The following is a 16655-nucleotide window of genomic DNA, read 5'->3' on the forward strand; positions in this document are numbered from 1 at the left end:
AATATGCGATACACCACAATAACTGTTGTGATTTTACTGTGCATGCTACACAGTGTTATCGTTTTGCTGTCTGTATTTTCTTGATTGACCACTGAAAATAAAAAATTATAAAAAAAAAAAAATGGTTATTACTATAAGGGGGAGAAGGGGGAAATAGAGACCTACGTGACATACAACATTGCCAACATGCCTGAGACACGACTGCTATAAACCGCGACTGTACAAAATCCAGGCAGTGACATTCTCGTCACTTAAAGTGGACAAAGTGAGATTGCCGATTTTAAGGCGGCAATCTCACGACCGGCCGCCTACATAATGTAATCAAAGCGGCTGATCGTGGCATTGCCCACTGTCTGGATTTTCTACAGTCACGATTTATAAGTCTCTATGTCCTCCTTGTCCCCCTTATAGTAATCGGCATTTTTAGGTCGGTATTACTAGTGTCGGAATTATTTGCACAGTAATAATGACTACCACCGCTCAAAAATGTTGACATTTTGTAACGATACTACACTGTGTGAGTGCATCCATCGGTAGAGCCGAGTGTATGGCAAGAAACTGTACTGTCCCAACCAGGAACGCCTTCAAATAAAAGAAAAAGATCAGACAGAGCTGCATGTAACATGCATGTGTACATGTGCCGTGATAGAGCTATGTGTAATGTTTTGTAGTCTGTTCTCCATTTCACCTACCACCATTATACGTTTAACAAGCTACCACATCCTTTGTCCACATATAATAACAATCTCTGTCTTTTTTCTTTCCGTATTCCAGAAGGATAAGGAGCACCGAGCAGACGTGTTTGATCTCTTTCCTGGGACATTTCAGACAATAGAACTGGTCGCTGGTAACCCCGGGACCTGGCTGCTTCACTGTCACGTCTCAGATCACATTCACGCTGGCATGGAAACAACGTTTACTGTGAAGAGTCGGTCCGGTAAGCAATGCCGGCAATATCAACTATTTCACCCATATCTGAATCTCTCTACCAGTGACTACTACTGTATAGCACAAATCACACAGCTCCGACTTATCATTAGATGTTAAATGTAATTGTTGGTTATACTCGGTAATGGCTGCTCTCCTGTCGCTGATTGCATATGATCAAAACCATTTGAACAGTGAAGGAAATGGTCATTCTCCCATCAGCACTGAAGGTTTCAAGCACCCACTGCTAAATATATTTGGTAAAACCTGCAGTGCTGTACACATTCCTTCTCAAATATTCCCATGGAAACCAGTCAGAGAAGCTGTTAGGTACACTGTATTAGAGAGTGTATCTAACCAATTTATGACAGGAACATTTTATAGAAAGAAACTCTGTAGTCTAATCTTTTTGATAAAATAGAAGTGGCTTTAAATTTAAGAAAGTCACTGGCAAGCACTAGTTATTATTCTTATTGATTTATAAAGTGTTATCACCTCCCTCAGCGATGCACAAAGTAAGCAGTAGATAGAGGACATGTGTTACAAAGAGCTTACAATTTACAGGACACAAGTTTACAATGTAAATACTAATAGTAATAATATTGTTTCATTAAATTACCACTTACATTAAAGTACTTTTAAATGGTTTATTACTTACTATAAAATATATAGGGAAATTTATGAATTTCCAAAAATGTGCCCACTGCAGTACATGTGACGCTGTGACATCGTACGCCTGTCTTTGGCACATGGATTTTTGGAAATCTTGAGTCCTCTGATGGGAGTCGCTGGGCAGAGTGGGATGTTCTTTGCTAAATGTGGGCTTCGGGCAGCCTCTGTTCAAATATGAGATTTCACTTTGCAGGACAACATACTTAAATTCAAGGGGTGGAGAGGGCACATTAACAGTAGGGATGTGCACCGGCGACTTTTGAGGTCTCGTGTTTTGTGTTTTGGATCCGGATTTTCGTTATTTTTGGGGTTCGGATTTGTCTCGCAAAACACTTGACGAAAGGTCTCGGTTCGGATTTAAGGTTTTGGATTCGGATTTTTTTTGAAAAAAACATAAAAAGTTTAAAAATCAAGTTTTTGGGCTTATTTTCACTCCTACGCTATTATTAACCTCAATAACATTCAATAACAAGCATTTCCACTAATTTACAGTGTATTCTGAACACCTCACAATATAGTTATTAGTCCAAAACGTTGCAACAAGGTATCTTTCTGGACTGCGTAGAGGAGTGGGTCACCACAATATATATTAAAAACCCTGAACTTTTATGATTCGCACCAATAAATGTACCTGGACTGCGTAGAGGAGTGGGTCACCACAATATATATTAAAAACCCTGAACTTTTATGATTCGCACCAATAAATGTACCTGGACTGCCTAGAGGAGTGGGTCACCACAATATATATAATAAGAAAACCATCAACTTGTATGATTCGCACCAATAAATGTACCTGGACTGCGTAGAGGAGTGGGTCACCACAATATATTAAAAACCCTGAACTTTTATGAATCGCACCAATAAATGTACCTGGACTGCGTAGAGGAGTGGGTCACCACAATATATTAAAAACCCTGAACTTTTATGAATCGCACCAATAAATGTACCTGGACTGCGTAGAGGAGTGGGTCACCACAATATATTAAAAACCCTGAACTTTTATGAATCGCGCCAATAAATGTACCTGGACTGCGTAGAGGAGTGGGTCACCACAATATATATAATAAGAAAACCATCAACTTGTATGATTCGCACCAATAAATGTACCTGGACTGCGTAGAGGAGTGGGTCACCACAATATATATTAAAAACCCTGAACTTTTATGAATCGCACCAATAAATGTACCTGGACTGCGTAGAGGAGTGGGTCACCACAATATATTAAAAACCCTGAACTTTTATGAATCGCACCAATAAATGTACCTGGACTGCGTAGAGGAGTGGGTCACCACAATATATATTAAAAACCCTGAACTTTTATGATTCGCACCAATAAATGTACCTGGACTGCGTAGAGGAGTGGGCACTGGGCACCACAATAAAATATATAAAAAACCTTCAACAGGTCTGCATTACACTACACATACGGCTGCTCCTCCATCCTCTCCATCATATACATGTTGGAGTTTTAGCGTGTGACAACCTCTTGTTTTTGATAATGTCAGTGCATTTTGAATATTTTTCAATTTGCCCCACACCACTGAATGTACTTTATCTATGATACGCATCTATCTATCTTGACTGCGTAGTGTGGTGGCCCCGGTACACAATTTGGTACCGAGGCCACAATATAATTAAAAAACCCTCCACGTGTCAGAATTCCACCAAAAAAGGGTATGGACTGCGTAGTGTGGTGGCCCCGGTACACAATTTGGTACCGAGGCCACAATATAATTAAAAAATTGGGCATCAACTGTCACCGTTGTTTAATATATGATACACCTAAATATGGACTGCACAGTGGAGTGGCCCCGGTAGTAAATTTGGTGCCGGGGCCACAATAAAATAAATACACCCTCAACTGGTCTGAATTCCACCAAACAAGTATCTGGACTGCGTAGTGGGGTGGCCCCGGTACCCAATTTGATACCGGGGCCACAATACCTCCTCCAAACATGGTACAGACAATTCGTCATTGAGATCCCATCAAGTATGTTAAAGACAGACAGGGTCGAAGTGTTATTGGTTGACTTTGTAAACCAAAAAACTGTCCCTGTTGCACATAGTCGTGCAATGAAGACTGACTTTTTCATTTAAAGGCACCATCTTTCAAGTGTAGTGTTTGTAAGTCTAAGTCATATTATACTTTTGGTAAAATTGGTTTATTTTGTTCCTCTTTATGGTAACTACTAATAGAATTAAAGTATTAAATAGAAGCGGCAGTTCCTCTTTATGGTAATTAGTAATAGAATTAAAGTATTAAATAGAATTAAAGTATTATATAGGATTAAAGTATTAAATAGAATTAAAGTATTAAATAGAGTGGTATAGAGTTGTAGTGTGGTATAGATAGAGTGGTCCCCACAATATAATAATAAAAGCCTCAACTGGTCTGAATTCCACCAAACAAGTATCTGGACTGCGTAGTGGGGTGGCCCCGGTACCCAATTTGATACCGGGGCCACATTACCTCCTCCAATTTCCAAGTGTAGTGTTTATAACATCTTAACACTACACTAATTCTAGCACGTCAAAACCTCTTGTTTTAAATAATGACAGGGCATTTAACTTTTGATTTAATTTATTGAATTTGTTGGCATTTTCTTTTACTTTTTGAACATGGCAAAAGACTGTTGAATGGTCACATAATGCCAAAAAAAAAGTTGCAAGATGGAATTGTCCTTGGGCCCTCCCACCCACCCTTATGTTGTTGAAATAGGACATGCACACTTTAACAAACCAATCATTTCAGCGACAGGGCCTACCAAACAACTGTGGCTGAAATGATTGGTTTGTTTGGGCCCCCACACCAATAAAACAATTCATCTCTACCTGTACAAACTAAACAGGCTCTACTGAGGAAAGATGTCATCCTTATCCTCAACCTCTGATTCCTCTCCCCCTACAGTGTGTACTTCCTCCTCCTCACACATTATCAATTCGTCCCCGCTGGACTCCACAACCACAGTCCCTCTGTACTGTCTGGAGGGCAGTGCTGTACTTCATTGAGGAATTGATTATTCATTTTTATAAACATCATTTTTTCAACGTTGTGAGGAAGCAACCTCCTTCGCCGCTCACTGACCAGGTTCCCCGCTGCACTAAAAACTCTTTCCGAGTACACACTGGAGGGGGGACAACTCAGTTAAAAAATAGAGCCAGTTTGTACAGGGGCTTCCAAACTGCCTTTTGGAGTTCTACCACGTCACTACCTCTAGTTAATTTAGATTGCAAGGCTTGTAAATATAAATACTTTGAAGATAAAAAAAAGCAGGCTGCACAGACTGTGGAGCTAGAAAGTGAAATTAAATGGACCACGTTACTTTGGTGGCTATCTATGCCCCCCCCCCCCCGCCCTACACTTGTAGTTGAATATAAATAAAGCAGCCTGCATAGACTGTAGAACTAGCAATTCAAATATACAAAGAAATGGACAAAGGCAGTTTGGTATCTGTCTGCATCAGATCCCCTCTCCACTAGGAGTAAAACAGAAAACTTTTCAGCCGTTATATAATCTAGAATATAAATAGAAATTGAGAAATGCAATTTGGTATCTGTCTGCATCATAATCATCAACATCCTCCTCAGCGCCAGCTACATCAATATCCTCCTCCCAGTGTACAACATTCACACCTTCATTAGCCAAATCTGTAACTGGACTGTGGGTGATCCTTCCAGCATATGCAGAGGGCGTGCTGCAAATGCTGGATGGAGTCACCTCTTCCCGTACAGTGATGGGAAGGTCAGGGTTCACAACCAACAACACCCTTGGACTCGCCTTGGGGATTTGTGATGTCATCTGTTTAGAAGGCAGAGTTCTTTGCTGTTTTGTTGTTGTTGCTGACAGCATAACTCTCTTAAATTTTTTGTAGGGGGGGGGAGGAGGGCTTAGATCCTTGGGTGAAGCTGGACCACTAGTCATGAACACGGGACAGGGCCTAAGCCGTTCCTTGCCACTACTTGTCGTAATTGGCATATTGCCAACTTTACGTTTCTCCTCAGATGATTTTAAGTTTCTTTTTTTGCTGTTTTTTGAGAACTTGGGCTTTTTGGATTTTACATGCCCTGTACTAGGAGATTGGGCATCGTGCTTGCCAGACGACGTTGATGGCATTTCATCGTCTATGTCATGACTAGTGGCAGCAGCTTCAGCATTAGGAGGAAGTGGGTCTTGATCTTTCCCTACTTTATCCTCCAAATTTTTGGTCTCCATTATATGTAGCACAAGATACTGCAGAATGTGTGAACTTGGTAATATTGCAGTACCAATGGACTTATACTGCTGGATTGGTTTTGCAAATTTGGTTATAATTATATACTTTTTTTTTAATTTTTTATTTTTTATTTTTTTTTACTTTTTTTTTATTTTTTAAAAACTTGGGAATAATGGGGAAATAACTATGCCCTTAGAAGCACAGAGCACAGGACACAGCACCACTGGACTGAACAGGACACGGCACAGGACCCAGCAGCACTACGGAACTCAGCAGGACAGAGCACAGGACACAGCACCACTGGACTGATACTGCAGAATGTGTGAACTTTGTAATATTGCAGTACCACTGGACTTTTACTGCTGAATGTGTGAACTTGGTAATATTGCAGTACCAATGGGCTTATACTGCAGGATTGGTTGTGCAAATTTTGTGGTAATTAAAAAAAATTAAATTAGTTTTTGGTATTTTTTTAAATAACTTTTTTTTATTTTTTTAAACACAGGGGAATATTGGGGAAATAACTATGCCCTTAGAAGCACAGAGCACAGGACACAGCACCACTGGACTGAACAGGACACGGCACAGGACCCAGCAGCACTACGGAACTCAGCAGGACAGAGCACAGGACACAGCACCACTGGACTGATACTGCAGAATGTGTAAACTTTGTAATATTGCAGTACCACTGGACTTTTACTGCTGAATGTGTGAACTTGGTAATATTGCAGTACCAATGGGCTTATACTGCAGGATTGGTTGTGCAAATTTTGTGGTAATTAAAAAAAATTAAATTAGTTTTTGGTATTTTTTTAAATAACTTTTTTTTATTTTTTTAAACACAGGGGAATATTGGGGAAATAACTATGCCCTTAGAAGCACAGAGCACAGGACACAGCACCACTGGACTGAACAGGACACGGCACAGGACCCAGCAGCACTACGGAACTCAGCAGGACAGAGCACAGGACACAGCACCACTGGACTGATACTGCAGAATGTGTAAACTTTGTAATATTGCAGTACCACTGGACTTTTACTGCTGAATGTGTGAACTTGGTAATATTGCAGTACCAATGGGCTTATACTGCAGGATTGGTTGTGCAAATTTTGTGGTAATTAAAAAAAATTAAATTAGTTTTTGGTATTTTTTTAAATAACTTTTTTTATTTTTTTAAACACAGGGGAATATTGGGGAAATAACTATGCCCTTAGAAGCACAGAGCACAGGACACAGCACCACTGGACTGAACAGGACACGGCACAGGACCCAGCAGCACTACGGAACTCAGCAGGACAGAGCACAGGACACAGCACCACTGGACTGATACTGCAGAATGTGTAAACTTTGTAATATTGCAGTACCACTGGACTTTTACTGCTGAATGTGTGAACTTGGTAATATTGCAGTACCAATGGGCTTATACTGCAGGATTGGTTGTGCAAATTTTGTGGTAATTAAAAAAAATTAAATTAGTTTTTGGTATTTTTTTAAATAACTTTTTTTTATTTTTTTAAACACAGGGGAATATTGGGGAAATAACTATGCCCTTAGAAGCACAGAGCACAGGACACAGCACCACTGGACTGAACAGGACACGGCACAGGACCCAGCAGCACTACGGAACTCAGCAGGACAGAGCACAGGACACAGCACCACTGGACTGATACTGCAGAATGTGTAAACTTTGTAATATTGCAGTACCACTGGACTTTTACTGCTGAATGTGTGAACTTGGTAATATTGCAGTACCAATGGGCTTATACTGCAGGATTGGTTGTGCAAATTTTGTGGTAATTAAAAAAAATTAAATTAGTTTTTGGTATTTTTTTAAATAACTTTTTTTTATTTTTTTAAACACAGGGGAATATTGGGGAAATAACTATGCCCTTAGAAGCACAGAGCACAGGACACAGCACCACTGGACTGAACAGGACACAGCACAGGACCCAGCAGCACCACTGACCTCAGAAGGACAGAGCACAGCACACAGCACCACTGGACTGATACTGCAGAACACAGCACAGCACAGCACAGTACAGAACTAAACAGCACAGCACAGAACTAAACAGCACAGCACGAGATCTACCAGGACAGAGGACCACCTAACACACCCTCCCTCTACCCTGATCAATGCCCGAGTGAAGATGGCGGCGACTAGCGGGGAATTTATAGGATCCGAGTATCGCGAGATCCGACAACGGGATTATGAGTCAGAGCCTCAGTTTCAGATTTGAATTTGGCGCCAATACCTGGATCTGTCTCGGATCCGACTCGGATCGGCAACGTTCGGGTGGGCTCGGATTTCATAAATCCGAGTGCGCTCATCCCTAATTAACAGGGGCTTGCTCTGGTTTGTGGTCGGCTGCAGAGTCTCTTTCTTCTGGCAAAAAAACTTCATTTTTACAAGCGCTGGCAATTGGGAGTCTTATTAATAGGCTGGTCTCTGAATAGAATGTTTTACTGGTTTCACCACCATTATCAGCTATTCATATAGTACCATTAATTCCACAGCACTGTACAGAGAACTCACTCATATCAGTCCCTGCCCCATTGGAGCTTACAGTCTAACTTTCATTCACACAAAGAGAGAGAGACTAAGGTCAATTTGATAGCAGACAATTAACCTACTAGTATGTTTTTTGGAGTGTAGAAAAAAATTTGAGCACCTGGAGAAAACCCAGATAAACACAGGGAGAACATACAAACTCCACACAGCTGACACCATGATCAGGAATCAAACTCATGACCCCAGTGCTGAGAGGCAGAGGTGCTAATCATTGAGCCACCTTGCTGCCCTCTTGTTGTCCTGCCAAAATAGGTGTACACTGATTTCACCGGGCAGTTCCAAAATCTGTGTGGACATGTCCCTATGAATGTATATGTATTTATGAAGATAGAAACGTATAGCAGGGCTGCATTCGTAAATTACCTTTTCTGTCTGCTAATTGTATTAACTATTGCTCATAAGATTTGTTTTGATTATTCAACAGTTATTGTTTGTCCAGTAAGCACATTACAGAGCCATTATTCATGGCATAGATCCTTCAAATGGTGCTTCTCTGCTGGAAATTCACTCTGAGAAAATCTAGTTGCACTTTAAAGGTTCCATTGACTCTGTAGCTTATAGCAACAGGTCTGTATTTAAAGCACATAGAACTCAGAGTAGGGAGCAGTGATTTATGTAGGTTGTGAAGGCATAGAACTCAGCAAATGTTTGTAGCTTGATTCATAACTGGGAGCTCTGCATGGAAACAATACAGTCAGGTTGTTCTTATAACATGGCTTGTAAAATTTATTTCAAAAAAGCTAATGTGAACAAGCACTTATAGTGTACCTGTCGCTTACACACAGAGGAAGAAGCTATTTCATAGGCTGAACCAATATCATGCAATGTCAATGCACTAAAATCAAGGGATGTCACTGAAGAATAAGTCATGATAACGCTTCGACACAGAGTTTATCCATTTCAAATTCATCCTCTCAACCTATTACGCTGTCCTCTCTCTTGCCAAACAATCCAACTTTAAAACCCTTATCTCCTCGCAGTACAAAAAACACCATTGATTCTTTTAAACCATCAGCTCCATTCTCTGCACCCGCCTCCAGCACCTCCATCCACCCTCATCTCCAATGACTGATTCTTACTTCAAACTCTCACTTCACTCACTCCAGCTCATTTTATTTGCACCCTGCCAGTCTGTCCACCTTCCCTCCTGTCATGGACTCTGAGGTCCTGTCACTCCTCATCTCCTCTTCCTCCATAATCTGTTCGCTCACACCTGCTCGGTCCCACCTCCTCCACTCTCTCTTCCCCAACACTTGCAATCACTTAGCTCACCTTTTCAACCAATCTCTCTCTACAGGCATCTTCCCTTCTGCCTTCAAACAGGAGCTCATCACTCCCATTGTCAAGAAACCATCTCTCGATCTTGCCTCTGTCTCCAGCTACCACCCATATCCCTACTCCCATTCCTTTCCAAACTTCTTGAACGGCTAGTCTACAACCATTTCACATTTTCTCACCATTCACTCTCTCCTTGATCCCTTACAGTCAGGCTTCTGCCCTCTCTACCCCTCCGAGACTGCTCTCACCATAGTGATCTACTCTTGGCTAAGCTGAAGGACCACTCTTCCCTGCTCTTACTCCTGAACCTCTGTGCTGCTTTTAACATGGCACTGTCCTTTACTGGTTTACCGCCTAACTCTCTGATCATTTCTTAAGTGTCTCTTCCTCTGGTGCCTGCTCCCCTCCTGTCCCTCTATCTGTTGGGGTTCCCAAGGCTCTGTTCTTGGCCCATTACTTTTTTCTCTTTACACTTCCTTTCTTGGTCAGCTCATGTTCTTTTTTACCCTCTAATATCACCTCTATGCCAATGACACGCTAATCTACCTTTCCTCCCCTGACCTCTCTTCCTCCCTTCTCCCTCGTTTATCCGACTGCCTCTCTACCATCTCCCCTTTATGGCTGGATGCTACCTTAAGCGCAACAAAATCCAAAGCAAAGCATCACATCCCCTCCTCTGATCTCCCTTTAAGTTGATGGTGTTGTCCTCACCCTATTCCCCACACATGCTGCCTGGGGGTCATCATTGACTATCAATGAACCAGAAACTGGTGAAATCACTACCTCAGTGATGTCACTGGATCTGTGTGATTTCATTGGCTACATTTCCATGAAAATTGGTTCAGCCCACGCAATAATTGTCTCTACTGTGTGTAGTCTACAGGGGCACTTTAAGTGAGTGTGAGTGTCCTTATTTATTGTCATATATTTGCTAAGTGACCATAGTAGAAAAATATACCTGTCAAACTATTCACACAAACTATTTTTTATTGCTTTTTCAGACCCAGGAGTGAATACTACTCCATTAGGTAAGTGCGATTCAGCTGACAAGTTGTACCTAGGTGTTACTGCTATCTGACACTTCTTATTTTACCTGATGTTTTCATTCCAGATCCTGACAGCCGGACTGGAGTGCCATTTCTGGGAAAGTTCCTGACAGTGAACGAGGCAAATACGGCTCTCATCTCCCTTCTATTCATTGGTCTGGCTCTTTTGGTACTCCTGGTACTGGTACTGACAGTTCTCAGCTGTACAAAGAAAAAGATGCATTACAGCACAATTTACAATGGTTCGCTCCCAATGAACAGTATATGAGGACCTGACCACGATGCACTGTCTACAGTGTCACAGGAAGTGCCTTGGGTTTAGACTATTTGCAGTCGCACTTTACTGCTACATGTTTACATTTTCTGGAGATATGGCTGATGCCCCGGACCTCTATTAAAGAGGAGAAGACACGGTGGCTTAGTGGTTAGCACTTCTGCCTCACAGCACTGGGGTCATGAGTTTGATTCCCAAACATGGTCTTATCTGTGTAGAGTTTGTATGTTCTCCCTTTGGGTTTCCTCCCACACTCCAAAAACATACTAGTATTTTAATTGGCTGCTATCAAATTGACCCTAGTGTGATTGTTAGGGAATTTAGACTGTAAGCTCCAATGGGGCAGGGACTGATGTGAGTTCTCTGTACAGTGCTGCTGAGTTAGTGGCGCTTTATAAATAAATTATGATGAGAAGACAAGGTTCTCTTACAAGAAAAGTGATGAGGTGGAGACACACTCAATGGCTGGCAATGAAACAATAACATTTTTCTCTTCCGACGTACCTGTTATTATGATTTCTCCTGACTACAGACAAGGAAAGAAATGTTGAAATTTTCATTCTAAAAAGTATTGCAAAGTAGCAAAATCACTACTACGACAATACTATACTATTATAGGATTATAAAGAATGCCTAACCTACTGCATAGAAGTGGAAGTATCATCAAAGTATATGTTTATTTCAATGCAATTATATATAATTTTCCAAAAATAAGCAGACTCATTTATTTATTTGTTTATTATTATGTTGTCCTATTGTAGTATTTTATGTAGTTCCTCCTGTCAACCAAGAGGTTATTAGTTTAGCTGATTCTAAGAAATTAAACTTGTGATTAGAAGCTCTCTAAATATCCACATACTAAAAGGGAATTCAGCATAATAAACTATTAAATATATATACAGTAGTGTAAAAAGTATTTGCCTCCTTCCTGATTTCTTTTATTATTGCATATGTCACACTTAATTTTTTCAGATCTTTGAACAAAATGAAATCTAAGACAAAGACAACCTGAGTAAACACAAAATACAGTCTTTAAATGGTCATTTAATTTATTGACGGAAAACAGATTTTCAACACCTATATCACCCATGTGAAACATGGATTGCCCCCCTGAACTTAATAACTGGTTGTGCCACCTTTAGCAGTCACCACTGCAACCAAACACTTCCGATGACTGGAGATCAGTCATGCACATCACTGTGGGGGAATTTTGTCCGACTCTTCTTTGCAGAATTCAGCCACATTGGAGGGTTTTTCGTACGTGAACTGTCCGTTTAAGGTCCTACCGAACCACCATAATTGGATTAAAATCAAGACTTTGACTAAGCCACTGTCACGAGCTGCGGCTCACTCTCTTCTCTGGCCCAGCATCCCGGCCGTCGTCATGATGACCGGGGCGTCACTTCCGGTTTGTCGGGACGCTATTTTGTTGAAACGCTGCGTCTCGGCATCCAGGGCAGCCGGGCGCGTGCGCAAATGGTTAATTAATCATCAGCCCCCTGTAGCTGATGATTCCTGCTGTGCCCCAATGATGTTATTGGTTGTTACCTGCATATTAGGCAGAGAGGGCCAAGCCTCCCTGCCGGTTATAGTCCCTATATGCTCCCAAGCATACTTATCCTGCTGTTGCATTCCTGCTATTTTCTGTATCACCGTTGCTGACCCTTGGCCTGGATTTTGACTTTGCTGATTTGCCTGTGACCCTGACCCCTTGCTCGGATACCGACGCTGCTGTTTGCCTGTGACCCTGAAACCTTTGCCTGGATACTTGACACTGTTATTTCATCAGTTACCCAGATCCTTTGCCTGGATTCAGACACAGATCTTCCTTGCGTTCAGTCCATCAAGTCTGGGCATTGTAGTTCTGCGGAACTGCATACCACCTTCCGCCAGAAGTTCCTCCTCTTTGTAAATCACCTGCGATACGATCTCAGGTTATCAGCTCTTTCTACTAGAGAACAAGACCTGGGTGCATCCCAGTACCTGTGAGCAAGTTCGGCTCTACGGGAAAGGCGGCTGCTATAGGCGAAAACCTCTGAAGCGGTTCTAGGAGTTGATGCCTGGGGCGTGAGCCATAACAGCCACTCCTTAATTTTTTTTCTTTTGAGCCATTCAGAGGTGGACTTGCTCTTGTGCTTTGGATTGTTGTCTTGCTGCATAACCCAAATTCTCATCTCTTCTGGAATTTCTTTTGATCCTGGCATACTGTGCTACTTGTTTAGACTCTCTAGTCAACTTCACATTGCTGGAAAGGTTCTGTTTAAGTGATGTTTCGATTCAACAGAGCTGACAGTAATCAAGCCTGATTGTGTCTAGTCTCATTGAACCCAAGTATCAATTCAATTTAGTTCTTTGGTCAAATGAGTAACTAATGGGGCAATTACTATTTCACACAGGACCAGTTGGAGCTGGATAGTTTATTTCCTTCAATAAATGAAATTACCATTTACAAACTGTATTATGTGCTTACTCAGGTTGTCTTTGTCTTATATTCAATATTGTTTGAAGCTCTGAAACAATTAATTGTGACAAATATGCAAAAAAAAACACCACTGTTTTAAATTGCAATTGATATGTCGACACAACAAGTGGAAGGATTTGGGTTCAATTTTATTGAAGTGCTTAGCTCTCATTCATCAGGACAAGGACCATCTAAGCCAAGTAAAGTAGTCTATGACATGTACGCTTTATTAGATGAGAGTTCATCACCCTCTCCGGTTGGAAGTTTATTAAGATAGCAGATAAGGAATAGATCATTTCTGGTGCAGATGCCTTTTTCATTGTGCTTTTCCAAAAAGTTGTATTCCTTTTTTGCTATATTAATAAATTTCCCCCTAAAAGGGTAACATTTTCTGTACAAGCAGCTATTGAACCATTTTTACTTTTCTAATTGACGTTACAGTGTTGTCACTGGTTTCTAGTAAATTGATAGGCTGAAGTCTCTTGAATACGGGTTTCATCTCATCAACTGTTTGCTGCCTGTGTGTGTGTAAACTTTAGGAATCGCCACCAAAGGGCGCTTATACTTTACAAAACCTCAGTCATTCAGTGTTTGATCCCAGCACAGTCCCCACATTTCATTCTCTTCCCTACAAGAATTATGCTAAGGCAAAACTGTCAAACATAGATCGAAAATTGGATGCAAGTTTTTAACATTATACCGCTGCGGCCTATATGTAAACTGAAAACCCAATAAAATACAGCAGTTGCTGTCTTTATTTGTCCTCAATGTGAAATGAGCAATTACCAAGTGGACTATTCCCCACTCCAGCTATTTCCTACATTCCCAAAAGAGGTTTTATGAAAGCAATAAGCCAAAAGTGTTTTCAATACATCTACAGTTCCTAGGATTTGAGTTGTGTTACAACTGCTGCATTGTGGTAGAAATACATTTTGTTGATGTACTGTTTGAAAAGAGAAGTCTTAAACTTTGGGGGGTATTCAATTGACGGCAGGATCGCCGAAAACCCTGCGCTCGAAAAATATTACCGTTAATACGGTAATTTACTCGCTGGATTTCACCTCGCAGCTCAGGGAGCTGCGAGGTGAAATCCAGCGAGTAAATTACCGTATTAACGGTATTTACGCGCAGGATTTCCGTATTGATGGTAATATTTTTCGAGCGCAGGGTTTTCGGCAATCCCGCCGTCAATTGAATACCCCCCTTAGTGTAATGTGATTTTAGTCCCCACAAGGGGGCGCATTTAATGTTATGTGTCTACACTCTCGCAATATTGATGTTTGTGTGCCAACTACCGTTTTCTTTCTTAGGTATTTTTTTTATTCTGAAATGTCTGTGTTTGTAGATTATATGCATATTATATTGTCTGTAAAAGAAATAAAATGATGCACAAGAACATACACGACGTACATTGTTTGCTGCCCTTTCAATATTTGCCATGAGATGTGAAATTCAAATCTTATGATTCTGTACATATCCGAGGACGGAGATGACCTGACAGGGACTATGTAACAGACGTGGGATTCAGACATCAGCAGAATCACTTAGGGGTATATTTACTAAACGACGGGTTTGAAGAAGTGGAGATGTTGCCTATAGCAACCAATCATATTCTAGCTATCATATATTTAGTGCATTCTACAAAATGAAAGCTAGAATCTGATTGGTTGCTATAGGCAACATCTCCACTTCTTCAAACCCGCAGTTTAGTAAATCTAGCCCTTAATGTCATTTAATTTAAATGCCTAAAATTGGAATCCAATTCTGAACTGGAAAACTTTGTCTTTTCATTTTTAGCAGATATGTCAATGATGAGGAAACCAGTTATACACGTGAATGCGATAAAATGGTACTTTATTGTTAGGGAATCTGCTTATTCCGGTTATACAGAAACCTGTGAAAAATGTAAATAATTAAACCAAGATTATATCGTAGACAAAGACATGATCATCAAGCACCTCCTCATAAAGTTACTCAGTAATATTATACACATGATAAACAAAGACTTCACTGCTCAGTAGATTTTTTTAGTATTGTAGGATTAAACATTTGATGCAGCAGCTGTGTAATTTGCTATTCACAAGCAGGGACGAATGGATAAGAATCCCTTGAAGCATAGAAAAAAATAAGAACAAAGGAGCAACGAGATTAGTAGAAGTAATAGAATATTATTATTAGTATAAAAATAATACTTTATGGATAAAGATGTATTAATAGACTCAATAAGGTTAAATGTTTGTAGACATATATCCTTTGTAGAATATTTATAGTGTCCAGTATCTCGAAGCACGTTGTCGGGCTTGGCAATATAGTGTGGTCCAGCTTCCAGAAGAAATGTCTGGAGGGGGGAGTAAGATATGTCAATATAAATCAAGTTTGCAGCATAAGTCCAGGAAAGTGGGATAATATAGGCTCTCCCCATCTCTCCAGGGGATACCAACATTTTAAAATAATTTCCAGATACACAAATAGGTATGTTTTTGAATTTGAAATACTCTTACACTACGTATCCCCTTTTATAGAATAGAGGGTGTTTTATTGTGTAACTAGTTAGCACCAAAAAATAGGGATATTTCCACCGCACATATTTAAAATCTGGGACTGTCCTTGGACTTTAAGGACTGTCGGCAAATATGGGAGAGTTGGACGTTACACTGGGCATTCTGACTCATAGAGCTGGGGTCATGAGTTTGTTTCTGACCAAGGCGCTGTATGTCTGGCGTTTGTGTAATTTAGACTGTAATCACCAATGGGGTCGGGACTGATGTGAATGATGCCATATCCTGCCTAATATGATTGTCGTGATATAAATCAAACAAACTTTGGAGCAAATAAATAATCTATTTTGTATACTTATTTTTGGTTTATAATGTATATCAAACCAGCTGCTGCTGTATTATTATTAGAGATGTTCAGTGACCCCCGTGTTCTGGTTTTGGTTTTGGATCGCCCTTGCGTGTTTTGGTTTTGAATCCCGATTTTTCTAAAATTCCTATTTTTTAAAACCACATATTTTTGCTTTTTGTTCCCCTATACATTATTACTAACCACAATAACACCACAGGTCACAATATTATTTTCATACACTTTCAAACAAAGACTGCATCATCATCAGCAGCAGCATTTATTTATATAGCGCCACTAATTCCGCAGCGCTGTACAGAGAACTCATTCACATCAGTCCCTGCCCCATTGAGGCTTACAGTCTAAATT

The 16655-nt window shown here is 40.5% G+C and overlaps 1 protein-coding gene across 1 annotated transcript in view; it reads left to right on the forward strand.

The window, feature by feature from the left end:
• HEPHL1 (hephaestin like 1) overlaps positions 1 to 11708 on the forward strand; it is a 113546-nt gene extending 101838 nt beyond the window's left edge. Inside the window, exons 18-20 of the mRNA XM_075198739.1 lie at positions 775 to 937; positions 10663 to 10689; positions 10773 to 11708. Coding sequence (XP_075054840.1) covers positions 775 to 937; positions 10663 to 10689; positions 10773 to 10975 — 393 coding nt within the window. The 3' untranslated portion in view covers positions 10976 to 11708. The remainder of the gene's footprint in view (positions 1 to 774; positions 938 to 10662; positions 10690 to 10772) is intronic.
• Positions 11709 to 16655: the final 4947 nt, after the last annotated feature.

The sequence above is a fragment of the Mixophyes fleayi genome, chromosome 2 (assembly GCF_038048845.1).
Source record: "Mixophyes fleayi isolate aMixFle1 chromosome 2, aMixFle1.hap1, whole genome shotgun sequence".
Classification (NCBI taxonomy): domain Eukaryota; kingdom Metazoa; phylum Chordata; class Amphibia; order Anura; family Limnodynastidae; genus Mixophyes; species Mixophyes fleayi.